The sequence below is a fragment of the Melampsora larici-populina genome (genome assembly GCF_000204055.1).
Source record: "Melampsora larici-populina 98AG31 unplaced genomic scaffold MELLAscaffold_9, whole genome shotgun sequence".
Classification (NCBI taxonomy): domain Eukaryota; kingdom Fungi; phylum Basidiomycota; class Pucciniomycetes; order Pucciniales; family Melampsoraceae; genus Melampsora; species Melampsora laricis-populina.
Window position 1 is genome coordinate 451,095 of NW_006768773.1, and position 18,167 is coordinate 469,261.

Genomic DNA, 18,167 nt, shown 5'->3' on the forward strand with positions numbered 1-18,167 from the left:
AATCGGTCACTGCGTTCTCCTTTGGAGATCATCTTGTTATAAGCAAGATAAAATCCTGACTTGTTCTTTTTTGTTTTTTTCTTTCAGAAAAACATATAAGATGTCGATACATGTCTCAAATGCCTGTAAGCCCATATCATCAAGAAATACAATGTAACACTCACATTGATTTTTTTGGATGTATAAAGATATATCCTTGCTACGCACTGACGTGAAAGGAAAAGAACATTTTGAGTGCCGTTTATGTGGCAGCCGAACCTTCCAGAGTATCCCGATCCACATCAAGACACCTACACATCAGGGACATCTGAATCGACTTGCAGAACGGGCACCTCAACTTCAAGCGCGGCATATATCAGCTTCTGGATTGCAACCTGCACAAGCAGATCATCCTGATATTAACGAAATGGACATTGATGACTCTGATGATGATGAAATCGAGTCTGATGAATCTGTTGATAAAACCGAGTCTGATGAATCTGTTGATAAAACCGAGTCTGATGAATCACGTGTTGAACCCAAGTCTGATGAAGACAATCAATTTGCTGAGTCCATATTTAATTCTCCATGCAGGAGCGAAGCAGACTTTGATATATCTAATTTTGATATATCTAAACTGGATGAAGATACCCTACGGGCTTTCCGACCAGACCCGGAACCTGAATCAAGTGATTCCGATTCTTCCAGCAATCCGGAACTTGATGTATCATCACTATTAGAGTCAAATCAAGAATCCGAATGGTACCCTTTCAAAAAAAAAGAAGTACGTCTTCTTTTGTTTGATCTGCCGTCCAACCTTCAACAAATTCTGAAATCCATTCAAAATTTGTAAGCTGATGAGAGTCATTTATGTCAAGTAGCATTTCGGGTCCATGCTCTTGATTGGATATTCAAGAAATGTGATGGCAAGAGCCAAATATGAGCGTGTATGGGCAATTGTGGCATTCTGTGGATTAGTTTTTCCAACATACAACACCGCTCGAGACATACGTGAACGCCTTAAGAAGCGCATTGGTCTGAATGTTGCTGAGAAGGAAAGCCCCTTGGGAAATCCTTGTTTTGGATTGAGTATAAATGAAGTTATTGCTCAAGTGAGTTTTTTTTTGAGCCGAAGTAGGATCAAAATTGACCATAAATGCTTTGTTGTAGGAACTGTCCAATCCACTTGTCAGTCCTCATTTGGTTGTCATCCCGGAGGCCGTAGGCGATGAACCCATCAACCGCCTTTCACAATCAAAGAAATGGAGAGAATCTTATTCTAGAGATCTGCGTGTCCCCATGATCATGCACAAATCATTACATTACTACATCTATGAGCCCGTTCAGCTTCTTTCAGGTGTCATCTTTGTTCCAATTCATTTCTATCAGCAAAGCGGTATCATTCATGCCAAATGTTTCAAGCTCAATGCGCAAATAGCAACAATTAACTCTAGTGTAGAGCTCTCGATCCCTGAAGAGGAAGATTGGAACTCGGGGAATTATGAAATAATTTCAGCACACGATTTTTATTGTCCATATCCCAACTTGAAGTTGTCAGACGGTCGAATGCTGAAGGATGTTTGTAATAATAAGATCATGTGTGTGTATCTATTCATCTATCTATCATTCATCTCTGCTTTGTTCTGATTGTTTCTCTGTTTATAATTCAGAACCAGATGGTGAAGACATCGTGTCTATTCCTTTACCAAATCCTTGGCGTGTCCGTGCAAATGGATTGTTAATCCAACATGTCCCCGTGGTTCTTTATTCTGATGATACATCCGGCAACATATCAAAGAAGTGGAACAAGCATATGTCAATATACACCACACTTGCCGGCTTACCTCCAAAGCTTTCTAATCAAGAATACAACATCCACTTTTTAGCTACAACAAATACGGCTAATGCACTTGAGCTTATTGGAAGAACTGTAGATGAGTTTGAGTATGTATAATCTTAATTACCTCTTCTTTGTCATAACATCACAACTTATCCAGGATTTTCTTGTGTTTTCTGATTTAGAGAGATCAACAGCAATGGATTTGTTGCTTACAATTCCTCGTTGAAGACAAATGTACTTGTAAACACAGTACCTCTCTGTCATTGTGGCGACTCTCCGATGCACGCGGAGATCTCAAACACTACCAATCCATCCATGACGCTCAACCCCTGCCGGATATGTGACTTGAGTGTTGAATCTCAAGCCAAGAAGCATTCGGAAAGTTATATCAAGGATTTCTTAGCTATTGATGATGTCGGCATAGTTGTACGTCACTTACTTTGTCCAAAAAATGATGGAACAATCTAATTATTCTTTTGTTCTAGAAACCATTCCGCTTTCGTGATTGGAAGGTCACCAAAGCCCGTTCGAAAGAACTCTGGAAGCTAGTCCAACAGCCAAGATGTTGGAAGTATTTTTCCGAGCTATCAAAAGAATACGGAATACGAGACAGTATCAACTTAAGATTTATTCAACATATTAGAGATATGCCTAGAAAGACAAAATCCAATAAGAAAGCTATCTTGGATAAATGTGAATCACTCGATGAAGAGTTCGGCGACTTGTTGTTTAACCAACTCTTAGATCTCAAGGGTGTGTCATTCTTTAATCATTCAAAATTCACTTTAATTGAACTCCATTTGTCAATCAGGTTTTGACGGTCACCAAGATACTCCGGTAGAGTGCTTACACGTTGTTCTTCTTGGGGTTGTCAAATATCTTTATGGTGACACAATTGCCTCCATTCCAAAAAGCAATCATCACAAGGTCAAAGCACGATACGCATCTTTTGACATCTCTGGACTTAACATTGCACCGATTATACCTTCAACTATGATAGATAATGCAAAGAGCTTGGTGGGGAAAGAGTTTGGTGTGGTCATGCAGACAGCATTCTACGTTTTATACGAACATCTTGATGAAGATCACCGGCTGCTCTGGAGCTACCTCTCTCGTCTTGGTTCTTATGTCTTCCAGCCAGAAATCCCAGACCTCACTCTCTATCTTTCCGAACTCAAAACTGTCATCCGATGCTTCTTAAACCAACTGATCAAAATCTCAGCGCAATGGACCAACAAGCCTAAATATCACATGTTACTTCATCTCGCAGATTCGATTGAGCGGCTGGGTCCGGCAATTCTTTTTGCAACTCAAAAGTTTGAAAGTTACAATGGTGTCACTCGTAAAGCGTCTATCCATTCGAACCATCAGAGTCCTGGACATGACATTGCCCAGACATTCAATACTGAGGCGGCCTTTGTGCACACCTGGGCGCCAGTGAGTCACTCTCCACGTGCCTCTTCTGAAAAGCGTGCTCTGGTAGTGTTTTTAAACTCTGTCTCTCTTATTGTAGCCTCAAGCGACCAAGCTATGCATGGAAAACATTGGGAAAAATTTAATCGAGCAGGTTTGTATCACGCGTCCTTTTCTTTCTTCATAGCAGTGCAATCATAAATTGTATTTCACGTTCTAATATATTTTGTTGGGCTTTAACACTTGATCATCGGTTAGGATGAATATCCCAAGACAGAAGTAAGTTTTCCTTCACGGTCTTGGGATCTAGAAGAGGATCGAAACCTCCTTACAGCCTAATTACCTTGTAGGTTCTACATGGAAGATGTTCAAATATAGTCGCAGACTTGTGGCATGCACCGCAGTCTGTAGATGCTATAGCAAATTACGAAATTAGTATTTGAATTACTTCAGATCAAAAGCTCATTCTTTGTTTTGGATAGGTACTGCAACCGCCGGATCCTCAGAAGGAAGTTGATAATGAAAACTCAAAAAAATCCTCAACCTTTTATGAATCTTTTTGGGTCTGTTACCATTGTATGTTTGTCCTTGGATTAGCACCATTGTTGTGTTTTTGTGGTAGTTCTTGGAAATACATTAGTCTAAACAGTTGTGTCTTCTTGATTGCATGTTCATTTTTTTTTTCATGCTTACAGTATCCATACCCCACTTTACCATTCTTTTCTTTTCTTTTTTGCACTGCAAGGTTGTTTAGACTTGATATTGCACAGATTTATGTCGTGGTAAGCAATAATCTGCTTAGATTGGATTCATATCTGATTCATAAACTGAACAACAAGCAAAAGATGACAACCAAAGTTTTCACTGCAACACAATTGAAAGATTCATCCATAGCACTTGGAAATATAGGTTCTGTATCAGATCAATCAATCAATCATGGGACTAATCTCAACAGCTACACATGGATCTGGAGCTCACCTCGGGCCCCATTCTAGTTAAAAAAAGCAATATCTTTAATCAAGCTCAAACTTTGATAGTTTGAATTCCTTCTCTTTGACCCATGCAGCTTTGATCTCAAACTTTTCCCCAATCAACACTCAACTGAAGTTTCCATTGTTTCAGCATCTTTCATGTTCATGATAAATTCGGATAGGGAATAGGCACCAATCTCAAGTCTCATCTCAAGAATTGCTTCCTTTTGTTCAAGGAAAGCTGATGATGCAATCAAATCAACACATCATTGGTCAAACGGCTTGAATCACCTGGTCAACTCATCATCGGTTAAACAGCTCAAATCGCCTGCTCAACTCATCAGTGGTGAAACCACTCGAGGTGAGCTGATGTGCATGATCTTCAATACCATCTGTCATCCATGTCCTATATAACGGGATCAATGATCCACTCACCTCAATCAAGGATTCAAGATTGTAAGTGTTTTACATTGTTGTTTTATCCCTCTGATTATCCGTATCACCATTCCTCATTGTCTTTATCCTCACTTCATTTCAGTTTGTTTTGAATCGTTCTACGTATTGAAACCTATTCCAACCTTTTGAAAAGTCTCGTGATGCAAGGTGAGCTTGATCAATCTTTTAGGGCCCGTTTGGTTGCCAGAGATTATCACATACTACAGTAAAAGTGTACTGCATTAATGGACCTGAAACCACAGTAAAAGTTTCAACTCACAATTAATCGCAGTACAAAAGTAAACGGTGGTAATTGACAATAATCGTTTGGCAACTCAAAACCACAGCGACATTATAGCGCTTGTGGAAACTGGTGGTTTTTGATCTTTACTCTGATAATGAACAGTCTCATTATCAATGCTTCATTGATCAGGCTCATCGACATCTCTTGTTTACTCACTCAATTGACCATCTCAACTTGCTGCAAGATAGGGTAACGGATCATCAAACGTTTAATGCAATTACATTTTAATTCCACAATATTGTTTTTGAATCAAGCTTGATCAAAAAGATCATACAAGGTTTCTATCATCATCATTACCATCATGCAAATCTTCATTTCCATTTGGGTGTCATGTTGACTTGCAATTCATGTAACAAAACCAAGTGCCAATAGAGATAAGGTGATGATATCGAGAAGTATAGATAAAGCGATGGTATTGAGAAGATTATATTGAGAAGTTGATAATGATATTGGTAACTTGGGTCTTGATGAGATTAACAAAAAGATGGCATTGATGATGTGATGATATCAATAACTGATTGTAGAGTGATGAGAATGAGAGATATGAGATGAGTTGAAGCGAAGATGAGATCTGATGACTGCATGCAAGGACGTGATGAAGTCGATCGAAGATGCAATGGGGTCGAAGATGCAACAAGGCCGATTAAAGATGTGATGAAGTTGAAGGAACGCTCCGGTGATAGAAGTGTTGATGTGTAGAAGTGTTGGTACGTCAAAGCAGTGTTGATCAAGGTGGTGTTGGTGGCGAGGCCAAGAGGTAAGTTTTCGACAAGTGCCCTTCTCACGTACGGATTTGATCCGATTACAAGCAGAATAAACGGAAAAAGGAGTTTATAGAATTAATACCGCTTATGAGATTATTCAACAAATAATGTGGTAAGATAATCCGTGTTTTTGGGCTACCAAACAGTGAAAAAATAGTTGCGATTATTTTACTGTGGTATTGGCATAATCGCAGTAAAATAATCGCAACCAAACGGGCCCTTAATCTCTTCTTTGCTGACTACCTTGGCATTCTGTAGATCACTCTGATGATAGTTCCGAATCCGATTCAGAAGAACCGCAACAGTCCACGCAAAGCAAGTAGTTGACTTATATCTCATGTTTTCTGAATCTCATGGTGGCTATTCCTCTACTCAGTACGAAACAAGCGAGGTCCCGATTCAAACCCCTCTCAACCGACATCCAGTGGCTCACGTGCTCGAATTGAAGATGCATTACCCGATGCCAGGACCATCGCTATGTTTTCGGCTCCCACCTTTTCAGCGCCATTCATCTTGCCAAATAGTTCAAAAACCCACCTAAAGCTCATTGCAGACAAGCTTGGTCTTACGCCTGAGAACCATCAGTTGGCTCTTCAGATATGTGGGGTATGTACATTACTCTTTCACCCGTTTTGTCTTTCTCAGACGCTGATGGCTTCTCTTCAGGCCACTCGCCCAGAAGACCAATTTGTGACATCGATTGGCTTTCTTTCATACTTGAAGCAAAAGTCTGATGAGCCGACCCAGACTCATACCAAGGGGTCTGACTGGGCTCCCACTAGCGAATTAAAGGTTAGTAGCTGACCATCTACCCACTACTAGTACTTAATATATACTTATCAAGTCTCTTTTCATCTCGGTTCCTAGGATGCGATTCGACCAGAGTTGAATGCTTTGATCATGGACCTTGGAATAGTATCATACAGCCGCACTGTTGATCTCAATCAACGTTTGATATCTAACTCCTTTGATCAAGCATGTGTTGTGAGGATTTCACTCACTCTTCTTATTTCCATCACTCTTCTTTGTTCTTTATCAAAGTACCAATTGTTTTATCCATTTCAGATCCACCTCCAAAGCAAAGATAGATCGTTTATTAAATTTCATTATCCACCTGGCTATGAAACCGAGGAAGGGAACGAAGCCCACAAGGCTATGCTAGCCTTTTACAAGACACAAGCTGTTGCAACTCGTAGTCGATTACGTGGGGTGGTAAGTAAACAATACACCGATCTCATTATTGCCATAGCCGAATCCTGATCAAGACTCTTTTGTAGCTCCTGACCAACGTCCTCCCTATCAATAGCCAAATGTCAAAGCGTCCCATGCCGGGTCTTGCACAACTGATGGCTCTGGTAAGTCTTGATCTTTTTTTACTCGACTTATCAATTTCTTTGGAGCTGAGATTAATGTTTGAGTAGATCTGTCGTGGTCTCATAAACACACATGATACTCGATCCGAGACAGAGATATTTGACACTTCTCCCAAATCCTTTCGGCAACGTGTGGCCTTTCTGGTTAGTCTTGCATTCCACTCCTTGTTTTTTTCTCTAAATCTTTGTCTGTATGATACTATAGCTGACTTTCATCTTTTCCTAGCGTGTACATGCTGTAGCCTCTCATAGAAACCCTTCCTCAAATGGTCGTAGATTTCTTTGGGATTACATCGATGAGGCCCTATTGAGCTTGAAGGAGAAGCATGCAGGCAGAGATCGCAGTATGTATAAAAAAGCGTAGGTAGATATCTTCTCTCTTGTTGGTTTATCTGGCTGAAGAGAATTGTTTCACTCACATAGGTATTACAAGGTCATCATGGACCTTAACTATTGATTATATGAGCAAGATACTGTCTATACTGATGTTCCTGAAGACCAAAGACTATTAGGCCCTGACCCAGACCGAGTTATGGAGCAGTACAACATTCTGGAAGCAGAAAAAAACGCTGAAGCAGCACATGAAACTGAAGAAGCACATGAAACTGAAGCTGGTAGTTGAACATAATTTTTGGTGTTCTTTTGATATTTGTATTTCATGGTTTTGAAACTGTTTCATCCTTATTATGTATTAGATTTTTCTCATTGTTAATGCATTAAAAAACTATGTACAATAATTGAGCATGGCTGTTTCAAGTAATTACACAATGACAACATTGGCTAAATGACCCAGTGACTACATTAGTTAGCTCACTCGATAATAGTGTGAGCTGACTGACCCAATGATTACACGATCCAGCTTACCCAATGAACGTGTCAGTCAGCTCACGTGATAATTGGGTGAGCTGGATCGTGTAATCATTGGGTCAGTCAGCTCACCCAATGAACATGTTAGTCAGCTCACCCAATGACTACATGAGCTACTACATGTAGTCATCAGGTAAGTCAGCTCACCCAATGACTACATGAGCTACTACATGTAGTCTTTGGTTAAGACAGCTCACGTGATGACTACATGAGCCACTACATGTAGTCATTGGGTGAGCTACTACATGTAGTCTTTGGGTAAGTCAGCTCACGTGATGACTACATGAGCCACTACATGTAGTCATTGGGTGAGCTACTACATGTAGTCTTTGGGTAAGTCAGCTCACGTGATGACTACATGAGCCACTACATGTAGTCATTGGGTGAGCTACTACATGTAGTCTTTGGGTAAGTCAGCTCACGTGATGACTACATGAGCCACTACATGTAGTCATTGGGTGAGCTACTACATGTAGTCTTTGGGTAAGTCAGCTCACGTGATGACTACATGAGCCACTACATGTAGTCATTGGGTGAGCTACTACATGTAGTCTTTGGGTGAGCTACTACATGTAGTCTTTGGGTGAGCTGACTTGCCTGATGACTACATGAGCCACTACATGTAGTCATTGGGTGAGCTACTACATATAGTCTTTGGGTTAGCTGACTCACCCGATGACCACGTGTATTGGCTCATGTAGTCATTGGGTGAGCTACTACATGTAGTCTTTGGGTAAGCTGACTCACCTGATGACTACATGAGCTACTACACGTGCTCATTGGGTGAGCTACTACATGTAGTAATTGGGTGAGCTGACTCACCTGATGACTACATGTAGTAGCTCACCCGATGACTACATGAGCCAATACATCTTGCATATGTAACAGGCTGGGTGACAGCCACCTCAGCTGTAACGTAGTGGCTATTCAAAATAGTCCAATGTTACCCTCACCCATCCTTATGAGGGGGCCGGTAGGATACGTATTGGTCACGTTTGAGTCGCCCCGTGGTGTAGGACTACACTCTTAATTATGATAGCCAAAAGTCTCTGTACCGAATAAAAACCTTCAAGATCATGTATTTAGAACTTTCCTTTTTTCGGCTTTCTCTGATGACATTCTAAGAGCAGAAAAACAACAAAATTGATGAAAATCAGACATATATAACTTGTAAGGGATCAGTTTCAAGACAAATTGAAATCATTTTGGAAGACAGGATTCGTATATGTATCCAAATCCAGCATGAAATTGAAAATATCAGGGCACTCATGCAGATGGCCAGCTTTTGTGCCCCCCACGATCCGCCTCTTAGGTACAGGGACCTCTCTCCAGAAGATGACCGCAAGGCGGAATGGAGACTTGGCTGGGCTCATGGAACCAGAAAAAAAATATGGAAATGACGTTTGCTTTTAGATCATAGATGTCTAGATTGAGAGCGTCTCCAATTGCCACTTGAAATATCTATAGCGCCACTCTGAGATCTGGAATGAAAACTGTACAAAAGAAGTCTACACCCTATATACTTGGGTAGAAAGATTTTGTAGGGCCCTCATTTAATTTCAAACCAGCTCAGGTTTACCTACTTGACACATGGCGATCTATAAGCAGCTTCTGTCACTGTGATTTCTCCTAATCCTCTCTTGACATGATTCATTTGATATATTTTGTTTGAGAGCATACAACGATTTCACAGGCCCCTGCTCAAGTTAGAGTGTGAATAAATCATAGAAAGTATAACAATGAGAGTGTGTAGTAGGACTTTCTTTGGGTTGAACTCAAAAGAAGCTTGATACGTATAGAATGACTAACCCTCTTCAGAAAGTGTTTGGAGACCATGAACAAGCAGGTGCTAGGAGGACGCCTGATAGACCGTCATAGGTGCATCTTGCCAAGTCCTACTCTCAAAGACATGAAGCTTTGTCTTCAGACCGTGATATCCAGATAAAGATACATTTTTTCCTCCTACAGATTGATGATCTCAGCAGTGGGCTGATAAGATGATTTTATGAAGGAGAAACTATGCTTTTGCAACTCGGGTTACATTGGGTAGAGGAAACACAATGGAAAATAAGACGGACAAAGTTTATATTGGCTTATATCAAGCCGATTTTCAATTACCTGGAGATACAAACTTGGTCCAAAATGGCTAAGGGTAAATTTGTTGCAGCATCTTTATCCGTTCAGACAATAAGAGTTTGTTCGTTCATCGAACCATTACCTTGTTGACACACTTGCATTTTTCTTAAATCAGACAATGCTCCACTTTGGAAGATGACCGTTGATTTTAAGAATTTGATGGGGGAGGTTGGATGCTTATCTCAGAGGCGGAGAGGCAACTGGTGTTGGGACTGTAAGGCTACATCATGAACTCAGATCCGAATTGGATTTCAAGCTTAACAATCAACAGATAGTTAAGCTTTCGGCTAAATGAGTACGAGGATAAAACAAAGTCATGCTGAATTGGATTTGATTTAAGCAAACGATAAGAGATGCTCTAATATAACAAAATAAAAAACGCACAATCCAAATCTACTTTCCTTCCTTTTCACATTCCTCAAAAAAATAAACAATGAAAAAGTAAAATGATAGAACAATATTTTGGTACTGCAAAAAGGTTGAATCTATATTTTATGTACTTTGAAATGTAAACAAATGCCCACTTAAGCAATACACTTATTGTTCAATATATTTCCCCATTTCAACAATAAAAGACGTGAATAAGACTAAAGAAGACAGATAGGAGGAAAAAAAGGTCCATTGATTTGTGTGGGTCTCAAAACAGAAAAAATACAAAGTAGAAAACGATACCCTGCGATTTGATAAAAGGGAAAGAGGACCGGTGTAATGAGATTTGATGTTCATCCGACCTCGAGTCAAAGCTTTGAGTTGAGATTTTTCAAGTCGAAAAAGGCCTTGGAACTTATTTAGATTCTTCTTCCAGAGAAGATGTGGATGGTTGATAATTCTCTTCCGATAGAAAGTTTTCTAGAATCAGTACCATAGAGCCTACTTGAATCACGATCAATTGGTCTTGCGGCGAGTAACGCATCCTCTAAGGCACCATCCAATAAAGGATCATCAGATATGCCAAGTGCGTGTCTTTGACTGACTGGGCGTTCGAGAGCTGACTCGTTGCGAGATTTTTCTCTTCGTTTGCTACTCGGAATCGCTTCCCTTGTCTCGCTTGGCTTGACGTTTCCAATCGGGTTTGAAATTTTGGCGGCATTGGATCCCAATTGATCAGAAGAGTTGGGTACAAGGTCTCCAAGCATGACTTCCAATCTAGAAAGTCGAGCGTCTAGAGTCGTGATGTAGCCTCTTGCATGTGGACGTTTGCTAGCGGTCTCGAAGCTTTCCTTGCCCGTCACCGAAGCGGCTGAATGAGAGGTAACTGGGGATGATGTTGAAGACTTTGATGCATTGGAGCGAGCTGAACCATTGCGGTTAGAAGATGGTGCAACAGGTGTCTTAAAGGCCCTCTGCGGTGATGCGTTGAGAAGGTCGTTATTCTGATACGGGTAATTGACATTGGGGGAAGGAACTATGGCAGATTGGTTGGAGTAGTTTGGACTTGAGCCATACCCAGTGAACCTCGAAGGCGGAGAGAAAGATGGTGTTTGAGGGCAATGGCTGGCAGAATATCTCGTGTTGGTTGGGTTGTTGGTATAAGCTAAAGTATTGGCTAGGCAACGGTCACAGACCTCTAGCAAAGGTGATGCTGAACCTTGAGCATCAGTAGCTCGAGTACATTGATACTGACTGCCACAAGTTTCACCTGTAGAGTTTGACAGATTTATAAGAAATTTGAGTCAGTATTCATGAGCTGACAAAATATTATATGATTATCTGACTACTTGATGAGCAATGTGAAAATTGAATCAGTCAAAAGAACTTACAGGTTCGTTGTGGTAGTGATTGAGAATTGAAATCAAACCTTCCATAATCGTAAAGGTTTTGCTTGGTGGAAGTCAACTCGTGATCTGGTTTCCCAGGGAATGTCGAGGTCAATACAGAGTGAGAGCTTTGTAAATGATGCTGGATTTCCAAACCTGAGTAATGTGACGTAGGTGTGGCCATGCTATGTACAGGAAGATAACCCTTAGGATAGAGTTGTGATTGCTGCATTGACACGCCAGGATATGGAAAGGAGGGTGATGGTAAACAGTCCCGGTTGCTTCTCGATGATCGCGGGTGAGACATCTTTGAGATAGAGTAAGTTAAAAGTGATTGATTGTGAAGTGATGATATGCAATCTTTCTTTGCCACAGATACCAAGCCAATGCTTCGAGTTAAGATCACAAAAAAAGGGATAATCAAAATGTTTATTATCTATAATCACACTGTCGAGGTTGCTCTACTTTGACTTCTTTCTGTGTTATATTTTTCTTCTATGGCTTCAACCTGATGATATCGGAGGAGATTACTTGATCTTGGATATTAACATTCAGATAATCTTCGATAATACGCCGGCCGAAACAGCAAAGAAGTTTTGTCTTACAAGAAGAGTCATTCACTGTCCGCTCCTTCCGAGTAACACATAGGAGCAGACGATTTATACCCTTCGGCATCTTGAAGATATGAAAGATACATGGTCAAAGTGCAAGATTGAACATTCTCATTCAGAACAAATCCGTCTATTCCGGGAACCGCATGTTTGCCACATGTCTGTGTACAGTATCAGGATCAAAATCGACACGAGTGCTTGGCCTTGAGATGAAACGAGAAGAAGCTAGAGGGTTTATTCTGACGTCAAGAATATTTCAACATACAGTCATGCTAGAGATTCACTGTTACTTTTCTGGAATCTCATTCATTCCAAGCTCGCCGTGTAATTCACCAATCATGATTATCTTCCATCCCAGCTTCAGTTCACATACGTAGCCTACCTCACGGCATGATTCCCAAAGGGGACCATTACAAAAGAATTTTCTGATCTCTTCGGATTGTCCGAGATTCCTTGTTAGCATACTTCTAGCCTCGGAACCAGGTCTCCGGCGTGAACTTCGGTCCTCCGAGTTCAAGTTTCGAGCCTGATGGGACCAATGTGATTACGATACCCCATAAACCTTGAGACTCGTGGTGGCAGTGAGGTGTGCATTGTGCAAACCAGTATAGTACCAATACTTCTTTGTGGCGACATAAGTAGGTGGCTTCTGAACAGTTTAGTATTCAGTACGAAAAGGGTGACTTCTAGGCAACAACCACGCGCCAAGCTTGGCATCACCCACCCTCAAGACTGCACCGTGTTCATAACCGGACCAGGTCTTGGCGAAAATCACGATGCCCTTTCTTCTTGACCTTACCCTTGGAATCTCACCGGTGTGGAATCTACACCGAGTCTATTTACGTGTGACTCGTGAGTAACACACCGGTGGAGTACATAACATGCGGTGAGCATACTTTTCTGTACTAGGTTCTTTCCAGCTCGGAGGAGGCAGTGGACTTGAGCAACTGGCACCGCTCGAAGAGTAGAAAGTCCCGGGTGACTAACTCCATTGATATCCCCCCATGAGGTTGTTTCACTCCTCATATATGAGCAGTACATTTGTTAAGGAAAACGCATTCAGAGAATACAATTGACATTGTACTGGTTGATGTCTATGTACTTCTCTCAGAGTCCACAGCAGAGTTTGCCGTTTGAGCCCACCCATGTCTCATCATCCCTTGCCGCAAGCAACCTAGATATCATTCACAGTCTTCTTTCTTTAGTGCCTGTGCGCAAATGAAGTTGATAGTTTCAAGAAGCTCAACGTTTCAGAAAGTGATCCAAAACATATGACATGTGCTCTCACTTCGGTGAGATTGCCGTCATGTCTTGCGAGCGGTTACTTTCCTCGAGTAATCCAAGTGCAGATATAAAGATGACAATTATCTTTGTTAAACCACACATTTCCAATAAATACCCTCTTTATCAGGGACAAAATTCCGCATCCACAGACTGCTATGACAGGCTTTTATCCCAAACATGATCATAGACCAACCCGTGCTCTACCCCAATGTGAATCATTGAACATCAAACAACCTGGGGTTTGATGCGACTTTACTGTCTTCTTTATCAGAAGCCCCACGAAATGGATAACAGATACTTGAGAACAGCCTCAAGTAAATGAGAGCAGACGAAACCCCGGCTATTTTGTGGAGAAAGCCCAGGCGCTTCACCTTGGCAAAGTTGGTGCGGATATCATTTGCCAAATCATGCCTGTCGTGGGGTTGGTGAATGCTTTTGTGTACAGCGATATCCGGGGTTAATCAAAAAAGAGTTTCACCAAGAAAATGTGTATGTATAATCCTACAATTGTGTGTATCCACAAGACTCGAGACAAAGAAACATATATTGTCGAACAATCCAATTTATAACAAAGCCCACAATCACGCTCTGCAGGATATTATCATTCATTCGCCAATTGTGAAAGGTCTTTGATCATTCCTCGCAACAAATTTGATAACGTATCAAACGCATCGAGTAATCCTGCGTCTGGCTGTTGAGCTTTCCAAGCATGCGCAAAATCTATCAATTTTACAATTCCCAAGAACCGGTCTTCGGTGATGTTATCACCTTCGAAAGCACGGGAAAGAGCCTCGCTGTCACCTTCATAAACCACTAGCAAGCTCGAACCGTATACCTGCCACTCGAATCTCGATACATGATTGGACAATCGATTGAAACGTGGTAGTAGCACGTCCTCCAAAAGTCTTGCCATCAATATTGCTGGAATACCTCCAGGGCTCACAGTCAATCGAGAGGAGTATTGGTTCCCTTGTAATGTTTCTCCATCTGGTAGCGCAATGGGAAAGAAACGGGAAAATCCCGCTTTGAGGTCTGAGCCCTGTGGATCGAGCGACTTCCCAAACGTCTTTGGTAATGTTTCATATGCCCTGGTATCGTTGTTCCACACCTGTTCAAATATTGAAAAACCGCGTCAAGGATTGTTCGTGCCAGGCAGTAAAATCGAATATCATTAACAACAGCGATCGTTCGTTCAACATCTTACCTTTCCTCCGGTCAAACGGATCCCAAAGCGAGCCGAAGTGGTCTCAGCTGCAGTTCGAGTCATCCGTTCTTTTTTCTCTTCGGAGGCGTCGTTGTCATATAGTTGTTTGCCTAGCTTGATATCGAGGACATTGGGGTGTGTGAACCCGGTTCGCAAGGTGGGGTTGGTGCAGATAGGAACCAAGTTTTCGAGTACGATAAATACTTCGTCCGTCTGTAAGAAAGAAGTCATTGATTTAACATCACAACCTGTTGGTTATCCTGGTAATGTAGGAAGAGATAGAACCGACTGATGATTCCTTTTCGGGCGGCTGTCGACCGTAGAATACGGGCCTCCAACCTGACCAGATGCTCGGAGAGTGAACTGCATCCAACTGATGAACGAGATCTTCATAGAATTCGACCTCACGAGGACAGGCTCGCTTCATGATTTTGGTTTCATCGCTGGGATGGCTCTGAACGATATCAGGGTGACCCCCTACTTGTAGCGATTCACTGGTAGCCATCGTTAAGGGCTTGAAGCTTTTGGGATTGACGCTGACTCGAGTGTTGACTTCGAGGAAACTTACACAAATGCAGAGCTGTAGTACCGCACGAGCGGCTGGTCCGCCGTGGGCCCGCCTTGCGTCGAGTTGTGTGTATATGTGCAACGTAAACCAGGTTTAACCTCAAGTTGAAAGAGGTTCAAAGGAAGTACATTCAGATATCTTGAAGAAGATTGCTAGGCATTACGTACTACCTTCGTATTATCTATCAAAGAGGAAGTCAGGCTAGTTCCGGCCTTTGTGGTTTTTCCATGATCAGTGTGGATAGCCGTCTTGTCTCCGCCATGTAAATTGTTCTCCCTTCAGTCAAGTTTCTTCCAGTGTAGTTGAGTATATTCCGATGAATTGAGGACTGTGAAGTCTTTTCCGTTGAGGTAAAATCAAATGACAACACCTCACTCTAACTCATTGACATTTTTGCCAGTAAGTCTATTCCTAGCTCGTGATCAGGTACTTCTGGAGGGCCAATAACGGGCTTCACAAGGCAAAGTCGGTAAAGGAAGGCGAGTCTATCTGTTGGCAGGAATTTATGACGCTTTTTTACCAATTGCCACATATGGTCCCTGAAATGTGATACTTGGACAGTCCTCTACTTGGTATTTCTGTGCTTCATTTCAACGATGCACAAGGCTGTGGCGGCAGGATTTCTAATTGAATGCCTCAAGCTGATACTCGTCAAACTAAAACGTCAAAGTTTGTGAGGTTTATTACTTTTCATGCAGACCTGAATTGTCCTCATTATTTATACAAATTATAACACGAGAAAGATACAACATCACCACAAAAAAAACTATTAATAACAAAAGAATTTTATAAAAGCAAAATTATATTAGTCAAAAATTATACAAGTGGCAGATGGAACTATTAGGTAAGGATCAAATGTAGTATGCAATGTGACAATTAGGATTAAGATTAGAGTGGTTGGGATGTATAAGCATTTGAAGAATGTTTAAATGTCATTTGAAATAGATTATTGATATCAGTGTATATCACAAAACATGAAGGAATAACAAGTGATAAAGGCAAGCTATAAAGATGTTATAAAAAGTAGCGCCATAGACTCAGAATGAGCGGGCGAGGTGAGATATATCCTATGGACCCGCAGGTCTGTCAGCTCAAAGTGCTGTCAAGATTGAAAGTCCAACAATGCCATTTATGGTGTGGGTGTCTAATTATCTTCATCAGTCCTACATCACATTAGCGTGTTACATCCACACAAGTAAGTATTTGCAATCAGATGTCGGCAGTGATGTCCTCTGCAAGGTGTGATGTATGATAGTCACAAGAAGAGTAAAGGCTAGGATGAGAAAGATGCTGGCGGAGAGCTGCATAATTATGTATGTTTGAACAAGAGTTATTCAATGGTATTGATGTGTTCTTCAAGGAGAGCAAGAATTGAATTAATGTAATATTGTCAAGAGGAATTGGTGATATAGAATAGGATGATTTTTGTCAAAGGCCCACAAATCCCCTGTGCTTTCTATGCAATATGTATACCACTTGAGGGGTTGGCTTCTTTGGCGGCCCACTGTTCAAACCAAGATCATGGACATGTGTCTTCCGAATCCAAGAAGCCAGTGTACCTATGGATCATGATGAATAGCCCCAAGAATCAAGTTCAAGCCACGTGAAGTTGATCAAATAAGGGGTTCAAGTTGGAAATATGCCTAAAATGTAAGTTCTATACATCAAAATGCTACTCAAAAATCAAATCTTGAAAATACTATTGGAAAGCCCCACCTGAGATTCAAGAAGCACATTCCTAGCAATTTTATTTCTCCAAAAAATAATCTGGGGAGGCTGGGAGGCCAAAGTGCATAAATTTTTAGGCAATTTTTGGCCAACTTGAACCCCACTGATACAATGACACGTAGGTCAAGGATTAGACCTCTGAGACTGTGATCATCTTACACTGGCAGAATTGACCACAAAGAGCAAAAAGCAAGCCTTTGACTCTCGCAAGACTTGTGCCATTCAACTTTGCAGCTTGGCTATGAATAATATTTTTGACTTGATCAAATTTTCTCAAATCATGATGTCTACAATTATTCCACATCTTCCACCCATTCTGAAACCTTTGGCTTGCATGATACAGGGTGTGCAGCTCTTCAATCCGAGAGTTTGTGTATGTACCTCACTAAGCTTTGGAACGGATCAGGATCAAGATCCCTTTTGTTGAGATTACAGAATCATTTGTCATGCCACCATGATTGAGCGGAACAGAAAGCAATCACCCTATTTAGTATTGTCACAAGTAATCGCGCTGCAATAGCCAACTTACCCCTTTGGACCCTTTCACTCTCGTTGGTTGCAAAATTAAGCATTAAGAATCTGCTATTGTTGCATTTGTTTCTTTTTTCAATCGCATCATCTTCACTAGCTACTAAAGCCAAGATCATACATCTCATAAAGCAAACACTGTTCTGAGACCCGCGAAATCCTACATCAAGATACCAACTTAAACACTCTCATTGGACCGTATGTTGATATAGAAGATACCACAAGTATAGTAATCATCCGTATATAGATTTCTTTATACTTTCACTGACATCTTCTTTATAGAGGGGTTTCTGGAATAAGATCACTATTTGTTTACTTCCATAGCTAATTGACCTCAAATCACTACACACGGTGATGAAAATCATATGTCTATATTTGAAAGGATGCGGGACAGATGTGCGAACC

The 18,167-nt window shown here is 41.2% G+C and overlaps 3 protein-coding genes across 3 annotated transcripts; 1 reads left to right on the plus strand and 2 right to left on the minus strand.

Moving 5' to 3' along the window:
* Positions 1 to 5,973: 5,973 nt before the first annotated feature.
* On the plus strand, positions 5,974 to 7,701 carry MELLADRAFT_96295 (uncharacterized protein; the record flags this gene model as incomplete). The annotated part of the gene is made up of 9 exons (XM_007407350.1): positions 5,974 to 6,028; positions 6,083 to 6,312; positions 6,373 to 6,498; positions 6,574 to 6,690; positions 6,748 to 6,918; positions 6,984 to 7,061; positions 7,128 to 7,223; positions 7,306 to 7,439; positions 7,584 to 7,701. The coding sequence occupies 9 exons, from the start codon at positions 5,974 to 5,976 to the stop codon at positions 7,699 to 7,701; spliced, it is 1,125 nt and encodes a 374-aa protein (XP_007407412.1).
* Positions 7,702 to 10,866: 3,165 nt separating this feature from the next.
* MELLADRAFT_96296 (uncharacterized protein) lies at positions 10,867 to 12,071 on the minus strand (the record flags this gene model as incomplete). Its single annotated transcript, XM_007407607.1, has 3 exons — positions 10,867 to 10,998; positions 11,057 to 11,721; positions 11,843 to 12,071. 3 exons carry the CDS (start codon positions 12,069 to 12,071, stop codon positions 10,867 to 10,869), a joined length of 1,026 nt encoding a protein of 341 aa, XP_007407669.1.
* A 2,122-nt stretch (positions 12,072 to 14,193) lies between these two features.
* On the minus strand, positions 14,194 to 15,471 carry MELLADRAFT_71264 (uncharacterized protein; the record flags this gene model as incomplete). Its single annotated transcript, XM_007407606.1, has 3 exons — positions 14,194 to 14,842; positions 14,939 to 15,151; positions 15,228 to 15,471. The coding sequence occupies 3 exons, from the start codon at positions 15,441 to 15,443 to the stop codon at positions 14,336 to 14,338; spliced, it is 936 nt and encodes a 311-aa protein (XP_007407668.1).
* Positions 15,472 to 18,167: the final 2,696 nt, after the last annotated feature.